Source organism: Pogona vitticeps, chromosome 15 (assembly GCF_051106095.1).
Source record: "Pogona vitticeps strain Pit_001003342236 chromosome 15, PviZW2.1, whole genome shotgun sequence".
NCBI classification, from domain to species: Eukaryota; Metazoa; Chordata; class Lepidosauria; order Squamata; family Agamidae; genus Pogona; species Pogona vitticeps.
In genome coordinates this window covers 10,268,454-10,277,674 of record NC_135797.1, presented here as the reverse complement: position 1 = coordinate 10,277,674, position 9,221 = coordinate 10,268,454, and the positions used below count along the sequence as shown (strand labels likewise).

The following is a 9,221-nucleotide window of genomic DNA, read 5'->3' as shown; positions in this document are numbered from 1 at the left end:
GGCGCGCAGTGTTTTCGCGCCCTGCCCTCGCTTATCGAGGGCGTGAAAATGGCTGCACAATGAGGAAACTTCGCTGAACAGTGAGTAAAGAAGCCATTGGAACGCATTAAACGAAGTTTAATGCGTTCCAATGGCTTTTTCCGTCCCGTTTAGCGATGTTTCGTCATAGCGAAGGTTAATCCGGAACGGATTAACCTCGCTATGCGAGGCACCACTGTATATTGGGCAGTGATTTGGGATGTTACATTTGGACCCAATTAAACTGTGCTTCCTATACCTAGTTGCTCTCTAAAAAGAAATCGTGGGGAGAGATGGCCGCCTAGAGTGGTCGAAATGACCAGATAGGCGGGGTATAAATGGAATAAATAAATAAAAGAGAACGGCTATGTTAAATAAACTCACGCGTGGGAATACATGGAGGCGTGACCACTGGATTTTTAGTCACATAGTACAAGCACAAGATGATGGGGAGTGAAATAAATGGAGGGATCCTTTACCTACTTCAGAATACATACATACATGAACAGGGTCTGTGTGTTCTCATGGGGCCTCCTCCCACCAGCATTAAAGTCCTGTGTTTTGCTGGTTAACAAGAAGCAAAAAATAAATAAAAAAAATCAAAGGGTGGCAGGAAAAAAGGGGATAAAGAAAATCTCAAGTAGCCTTCACTTAAGAACCCCCAGGAATATCCTCCAATGTGTTGCATAAGAAAAGTCACTTTCCAGAGGGGAGTGCAAAACCACAATTTAATATCTGTTAAATAGCCTTTTTCTTTTCCTGTTCATGTTTGGTTTTCTCAAAACAGTAAATTCCAGTTTTAGCAATGAAAAACCAGAAAGAAATTATTAGCATCCTATGGGGAAGGAAAAATTCCTGGCATAAGAGGTGTGGGGGGAGATGTGTTTGGCCCTTCAAGTCCCAAGGTAAAGATTCTGACAAACTGGCTTTGATCTGGTGCCCCTGCCCCAAAATAAACACCCACCAAAAAACTCAAAGTAACTGGTGTAGCTTCCACTCATACTCCTCCAAGGCTGGGCATAAAGATAAAATGCAAGCAACTCACCTTTTCCAAGCTAGCCTACCCAACTCTCTCTCTTAATCTTTCCCACTCCTGCAATTTCAATCAAATGGCTGTTCCCACTTCTGTTTAACCAGCTATTTGCTTCTGGAAAGAAATGGTTGTTTATATCTCGTAAGACACACAATTTGGGTTCCTGCTTTGAGCAGGGGGTTGGATTCGATGGCCTTATAGGCCCCTTCCTATTCCAGTATTCTATGATATATATTACTGATTTTTATCCACTCCTGTGCACAGAGAGGGGCTGTTTTTAACTCTTTTCTTCCATGTATATATATATACAGGACCGTAACATGGAAGAAAACAGTTAAAAACAGCCTCTCTCTGTGCACAGGAGTGGATAAATATCAGAAATCCTTATTTAAATCACAATTTAATTTTTTTTCTTATTTAAATTGTGGTTTCAGTCAACTCCACCCTGCTGTGCAGTTCAATTCTAATCCTTTTAAGGCCTCCCCGTGACTGCTGTTATAAAGGGGAAGGGCAAGCATGTTACATGTGTCTTTGCATTTAACATATCTCTTCTCTCTCCCCCACCACCACCGATACTGATAATACAGAATGTCAAGTGCAGAAGCTTACTCCTTAAAAGCCTCTCAAGAATTCCATTCACTGGAAGGATGCTACAAAATAATTCTGTGAGTCAGCCATTCGTGCCTCTCACAGTCCTATACCCGAAGATGCGTGACAGATTTGCAGTTTGGAGAAGCAGCTTGCATTGGCCCCCAGCCTCCTGCACAGAGGTGCTTTTTATGGGCTTAGGCCCTGTGTATTATGCTCTTTGCCAGTCTCTGCCCTCATACCAGCTGCACTCCAGACAATTGTTCCACCCACTTCGTTATTCAAGAACTCTGCTCAATTTCCATGCACACGTAGTCCAGCACCCACAGGCAATCTACCGAAAAGTTCTGCCTAGCCTGGACATGATCTGTTTTTCTAATCAGTCATCCAGTCTCAAGATAAAACTCTGTCCCTGTTGCGCCCCCCGCCCCCGCCAACCTTTCAAGGGGGTTATGCCCTGAAATAAGTTTTAAAGACTAAAGTGCCTGAAAAAACTTTTTAAAATTAAAGCTCAAGTGAGAAAGAAGCAGCACCCACTTGCATGTGTGTGGCCAATGATTGTCTTCACGCAGGCAGCTCTGTCAGTTGGGCCGTTGGGCCCTTGCAGCCTCGCCTGACGGGTGATTTCTTAGGAGTTAAATAAAAAGGAGGAGGAAGTAGTAGACGCAAGGGAATGGGGGGGATGCATTCAAGCAGGCATAAGGCATCAGGCAGGGAAGACAGCCCAGTCTTCCAACCAGCTAGTGGTTAAATTATTGCAAAAAATATAATCTTAGGAGATGTTGGTCCAAACTGGGAGAAGGGAAGAGTCCCCGCACCCATTCTGGCATCAGCAAAATCTCAGGAAGACGGAACAGTGAATGAAGATGGCTTCTGGAGCCAAAATGTCGTCCTTCCGGTTCGTATGCACACTGCCGCTACAAACCCACACCACCTGGATGCTCCCATTCCAGTGGGTGTTTCTGCTCATCTGTTAGCTGGCGCGGATGGCAGCCAAGCAACCGCCAGGCTGGGCACCTCCAGGAGGCGCATGGCATGGAGAGAAAGGCCTTAGTAGCTGCTCTCGTGACCCGTCAGAATGTAGAGGTTGCTCTGTGCTGTGGGGTTGCCCGTGGGGGTGCTCTCGAGAATGATGTCTCTGGGTTGGGAGGAAAAAGAGACAGTGGAAAGAGTCAGCAACACGCATGGAAAGCGACCTTCATGAAAAGCGGAACAAGGAGGACCAGTTATCCATAGCATGGCAATCCGTGCTAGGAAAACGCAAAAGCCATGGAGCATTGAAACAGGATGCAATGTACGGAAGGGACACATCAAAAAATACTGTATAGCGATGCCTGATATGTTCTGGCCAAAGGGTTTCTTTGGATTCGAAAAACAAACAAACCATCTGTTAAAAGAGTCTCTGATATGCCGTACTGGTTTTAGAGTCTATCGTAATACATTTCTGATCATGTTTGTCTTAGACTGCTAAAAAAATGTTTTAAAACAAGAACGGTTCAAACAAGTTGTACCTTTAAACAGTAAACATCACTGAACAGGTGGTTGTTGTAGGTTTTTCGGGCTCTTTGGCCGTGTTCTGGAGGTTGTTCTTCCTGACGTTTCGCCCGTCTCTGTGGCCGGCCCCTTCAGAGGACAGGAATCAGGACTCCCACAGACTGCCCCAGAGCACAGACAGAGTCCTGACTCCTGTCCTCTGAAGAGGCCGGACACAGAGGCTGGCGAAACGTTTGTAAGAACAACCTCAAAAACACGGCTAAACAGCCTGAAAAACCTCCAACAACTATCGGATCCCAGCCGTGAAAGCCTTCAAGATTACAACACTGAACACGATCTTGACGTGGTGCTGGCAGTCGTGAAAGGCTTGCCCTGTCCTGAGGCTTCCAGTGGCTTCCCTCAGAGCAAAAAAAAAAAAAAAAAAAAAAAAAAAAAAAAAAAAAGCTCTGGGGAGGCTTGGGGCCTGAAATGGGGGTGATGATGTCACTTCTTTTGCCTCCTTTAAACTTACAAGAAATCACCCACGGATTTTGCGCATTGTCAAGATCAGGTACAGTGGTGCCTCGCACAGTGAGGTTAATCCGTTCCGGATTAACCCTCGCTGTGTGAAACATCGCTGTACGGAAAGAAAAAAGCCATTGGAATGCATTAAAGTTAGTTTAATGAGTTCCAATCAGCTGATTTACTCACCGTACAGCGATGTTCCTCTATGACCGGCAGCCATTTTCGCGCCCTCCCCTCGCTTAACGAGGGCGTGAAAACGCTGCGCGCGGCCATTTTGGGGCTTCCGGCGGCCATTTTGTAGCTGCGGAACAGCTGATCGGTGGGTCGCAAAGCAAAGGTCGGTAAGCGAACCGCTTACCGACCTTCGCTCTGCGATTTTCGCCCATTGGGGCCGTCGCTCTGCGATAGCATTAGCGATCGAAAAAACCTCCCCGTAGAGCGAATTCATCGCTCTACGGGGCGTTCGTTGTGCGAGGCACCACTGTACTCTTCCAGTGGCTTCAGCCTCCTCACCTGTGAGCTCCTAAGACCCGGAAGACTCTGGACTCATCTGTGACCTCCTGTGTCATCTACCGTGGGAAAAAAAGAGAAGAGTTAGCAAGAAGTCCCTGTAACAGAGGCTTATCTGTAGCACCCTTGAATTCTTCTCTTGTGACGCAGAGAAGTCAGAATATGAGGATCTTTCCAAAACGCACGCCTTCCAGACATTCTGCATCACAACTTCCATTATCCCACAAGACCACATCTTGGAGGTGAAAGACACATGGCTGTAGTCTGACACCACCGGACAGTATGAGGTGGAAGAAAGACTGGAGGATCTGATTTTTCTCTGCCTAAATGTAAAACTTTGCCTCTTTCCTCAGTAAAACTCATTTTGTTCCTCTTGGCCCCATTCTTCAACCGGTTACGGTCAGCCGGAATTCTGCACCTGTGTTTATGTCAAAGATTTATAGCACCCTGCTGCAAAACCCTTTGGATGGCTGACAAATTTGAAAAGGAGTGCCAGCAAAATCCTAGATTTTGTTGGTGTAAATGAATAGGTGTAATAAAAGCCAGGGAAAGAACAAAAACAGATTGAAAATGTTCAAAGAGTCGGAAATTACAATATTAAAACAGCCAGCCATTGCAGATGTCTACGTTGGCTGGGGCATGTCATGAGAATGGCTGACGGTCGGATTCCAAAAGATCTCCTGTACGGAGAATGAGTGCAGGGAAATCGCCCCAGAGGGAGACCACAGCTGCGATACAAGGACATCTGCCAGCGGGATCTGAAGGCCTTAGGAATGGACCTCAACAGATGGGAAACCCTGACCTCTGAGCGTTCAGCCTGGAGGCAGGCGGTGCATCACGGCCTCTCCCAATTTGAAGAGACCCTTGTCCAGCAGGCCGAGGCAAAGAGGCAGTCCTGGAAGTAGCAAAATCAGGGAGCTGGACAGGGATTGTATCTGTCCTCATTGTGGAAGGGACAGTCACTCTCGAATTGGCCTCTCAGCCACACTAGACGCTGTTCCAAGTCCTCCATTCAGAGCACGTGGCCATCGTCTCTCGAGACTGAAAGATGCCTACACAGGAAAACAGCCAGCAGTAAAAGCCTCACTAGCAGCACCAGCAAGAAAAACAAGGCCTGGGTGCCTACCCAAAGGGGAAAGCTGTTGACTCGCATATGGGTAAGGAAGGCGGCATATAAATTACGTGTATGGTACAGTATTAACAAGGACACCCGTTGGCTTTCCCTACAGGAAACGACTGAGAAGCATCTATTTGTGGCAGACACCCTTTCTTTCTGCGGTGGGCAGAGACTCCCAGAGAATTTATTTATTTATTTATTTCATTTATACCCCGCCTATCTGGTCATTACGACAACTCTTCAATACCTGACTTTGGTTATCAAGTAGGATGGTATGGGAGCGGGCACTCTTTCAGATGCACCGGGCTTTTTTTTATGGGTCTAGAAAGGACACCGGAGAAGAATCCCGTTCTAACTTCCCACGGGTGTGGAGTCCTCTTCCCATACAACGTAGGTGTAGACAAACAGCACAGGTGTTAAGGCATGTGATTCCCGGATCAGCCCTCCACCCCCAAAGAGACTCAAGTGACCTTTTATCCCCCAGGGTTGGAAGATCACACCGCTGGGTTGGTGGCAAAATGAAGAGAGGGACGCCAGCTGCTGCCCCAAAGCTGGCTGGACTCACCTCATTGGATTCCAGGCTTCGGCCTTGCATACCATGTTTCCAGAAGGCGAGAACGCTGTCTTGAAGGCACACTGGGGTGGAGGAGCAGAGAGAGGAGATTCTGAGTTCTGGAGAACATTTCCCTCCCACCCCATGAATCAAGCAATCTTCTGTGGCAGAAGGAGGCCTTTATAGCGCACGTTTTGTCTGTGCTCTGCTCCTGAGATGCTCAGTTTTCTTGACAACAACCCCAGTCTCTTACACCGGGGATGGACAATGTGAATTCCTCAAATACCGTATTTTTTGCTCCATAAGACGCACCTTTCCATAAGACGCACCAATTTTTTAGGAGAAGAAAACAGGAAAATATAATCTGTTTTCTTCACTCCATAAGACACACAGACATTCCACCCCCGTTTTGTGGGGGAAAAGTGCGTCTTATGGTGCGAAAAATATGTAAGTACAATTTCCTCCCTGATGCCCTTGCTGACTAGGGCTCCCGGGGGAGCGTCAGTGCGACAATATGGTCCAGGAGGCCATGGCCATAAGCTGCAGAAAGCAGCTTGGCCAAGGTATGGGACATGCCCAGTGAAATGCTGGTAGTTAGCAGAGGAGGGCTGAGTAAGATTTGGCGGTGGGGCTTTGGTTGATGGCAGAACCCCTGCTTGGCAAGTAGGAAATCCCAGCGTCAATCCAGACAGAGCTGGGAAAGGCTGCCTTGGCTGGCAGAAACCCGTGCCCATCGGCGTAGAGAAGACTAAACTGAATAGCTCAGAGACCTGGTTCAGTATCTGAGAGCTTTCTGTGCTATTTAAATTAGCCCTTCGTTTAGAATCACGAGAACTAGAGTCTTGCTTTAATCTGTTTGTTGTGCTTCTGGACTACATATCCTGGCACCACAGATCCCTCAATCTCTCCTATCCAGGCCTACCTCGCAGGGTTGCAGTGGGATAAAGTGCGGAGGAACAGCAGAGCTATGCATTGCCACCTTGAGCTCACAGGACGAAAGGGGCGATAGACGCGATAATGTAAGAAGATTAAACTAATGAAACAATATTAAGAAGTCGAGATGCGCGCAAACCACCCACATTTCGGTGTGGTTCGTTTCGTGGCCAAACAGCAGATCTGTGGTTCGGTGCCCCACTCTCCTCCAGTGGGTACCCACTTCGTGGCGGCACCCTGCCTTGCATCCTCCAGTTGCTGTATAAGACGATCTTCAATTTTTATTCTAAAGATTTTAGACAAAAGTATAGTCTTATACATGGAAAAATACAGTTGGGTGCCAACTGGAGGAGAGAACAGCGCCAAACCATGGATCAGCTGTTCAGCTGGGAAACAAACCCCGCCAAACTGCTGGTTTGTGCCCATCTCTATTAAGAAGCTTAAGGAACCTCCCCACCCACCCCAGAACTCTACTCACCAATGGTCTCGATAGGGAAGCTGAAGGTGAGTTCAGGAGCAAGGGCTCCCTGGGGCGTGCCACAAAGGTTCACGACCCTCACACAGCCTGTAGGAAAAGAAGAGGGAAGGCCTTCACCAGTCAGCCAAGGGAAAAATCAGGCAGGAAGAACAGGGGCCAAAGATGGGATAAGTTCCTTTTTTTTTCTTTTTCTGGACTAAACCGTATTTTTCAGTGTATAAGACTATACTTTTGTCTAAAATCTTTAGAATAAAAATTGAGGGTCGTCTTATACAGCTGAGGAGAGAACAAAAACAAGTGGAGGGGAAAGCAGGGATCAAAGCGATCCTGCAGAGCTTTCAATCCCTTTCCCCCTGCACTTGCTAAGCCCCACTTATTTTTCTTACTTTGGGGTTAGAAATGTGTGTGTGTGTGTGGGGGGTTGTCTTATACACGGAAAAATAACTCCCAGCGACTTTATTGGCCATGAGTTTCTGGGAGCTGAAAAATAACTTTTCTCAAGCACTTGGAACATTCCACTTCTCCCTTCAACAACGCTGGGGTAAGGGGTGCCCGACCCCCGTGTAGTTTCAAATCCAGGTATAACTCTGATGCCCCTCCCCCGAAAACACAACTACAGAGCACAAACAGTTGATGAACGCGCACACGCACAGAAAACAATTTTCTCTCTCCAGATTCTCTCTTCCACAGCGTTGAGAACCCTATCCATAGAGTACGGTGTGTTATGAGTCCTAAAGGTCTGCATGACCCCCTGATCTAGAGGCTGGATTCGAGGTGTTGTGCATGGGGGCAAGCAGACCCCTAGAATGCCTCCGGTCCTCAGCCATGCATGCCCTCGGTTCTGGGTGGCTAGAGACATGGTATTTATTGATTATTTATTTACTGAAATAAATCCACTTATAACCAAATCCATGCTGCTCAGACCCGTGCAATTCAAAGGAGAAGTGCATTTTAAAAATGTAATGAGTTCCTGTTACTCAGTAGAGCAAGAGTAATCCTTTGTAGTTACTTTTTTTTTCAGCGCCGAAAAGGAAACTCCCAAAGTTGCAACTTCTGGATTGGTGCATAGCCACCATTCAGGAGCAGGTCTTTTGCAAAGAGAATGGCTTTAAACAACCTGCTCAAGACCAAACAATACCGACATCCTTTGTGTAATAACCGGAGACAACAAGGGCTGAAATCTGCTAGAAAGCTCCCACCAGAGTAGGCCCACCGAATCAGTGAGTTACCGGTAACTCCTCCATCCGTTCCGCTGATTCAATAGGGCCTCATTGAGTTGTGTCTTATGTTTACTGGATTTCAGCCAACAAAAAGTGTTCCTGGGGAAAATCCATTTATCTCCCAGGCATTGCAAAGACTGCAACTTAAGCTCAAAGGCAAGAGGGAAATCTGAGAGGGGTGCCGGATGATGTAGTCCTTGTGGCTGAGAAGGACTACAGGGGGTTTGATCCTGAACCATGACACCACCCAACAAGCAACAGAGAATTAGATGACTTGTTGTGCCTTGTTTTCAAACTCTACATCTCCCCACTGCCGGAGAGGAAAACAGTGATGACCAGGTCCAAACCGGGAAGCAACTTACGTTCAAAACACACCAGAACAGTATCACGATCCATCTGGGTGACGTGGCTGGCCATCACCAGCGGACGGCCTGTAATGAGAAAGGCAAGATTCTAACTGGGACAATGGTAGGACAAGGCACAGCAGGATGGGGCTGACGTTAAGCTGGGAGGGACCGCCCTGCAATAGACTCAGGAGGGAGAGGGTCCTAGGTCCGTGGCTGAGCACCTTCTTCGCAAGACAGAAGACCTTCGGTCCCATCCCCCACATTTCCACGGTTAGCTGCCCCAGAATAAATTATCCTTAATGCCGAAAGACAGGGTTCTTCCACATTGGGCAAAGGTTACTGTAGAAGCACTAGATTCAATCTTCACTATTGGCTTCAGTATACAGTGATGCCTCGCTAGACGATGATAATCTGTTCCATTGAAAT

General features: G+C 47.2%; 1 protein-coding gene across 3 annotated transcripts in view; it reads right to left on the bottom strand.

Moving 5' to 3' along the window:
- Positions 1-732: 732 nt before the first annotated feature.
- Positions 733-9,221, bottom strand: part of MAP4K2 (mitogen-activated protein kinase kinase kinase kinase 2) — a 61,336-nt gene continuing 52,847 nt past the window's right edge. For 2 of the 3 annotated variants that reach the window (XM_072984083.2, XM_072984084.2), the window contains 5 exons: positions 8,811-8,879; positions 7,229-7,315; positions 5,830-5,900; positions 4,151-4,206; positions 733-2,777 (listed from right to left, as the gene is read on the bottom strand). In XM_072984083.2, coding sequence (XP_072840184.2) covers positions 2,690-2,777; positions 4,151-4,206; positions 5,830-5,900; positions 7,229-7,315; positions 8,811-8,879 — 371 coding nt within the window. In that variant the 3' untranslated portion in view covers positions 733-2,689. The remainder of the gene's footprint in view (positions 2,778-4,150; positions 4,207-5,829; positions 5,901-7,228; positions 7,316-8,810; positions 8,880-9,221) is intronic. The other variant, XR_013539353.1, reaches the window with a different exon arrangement.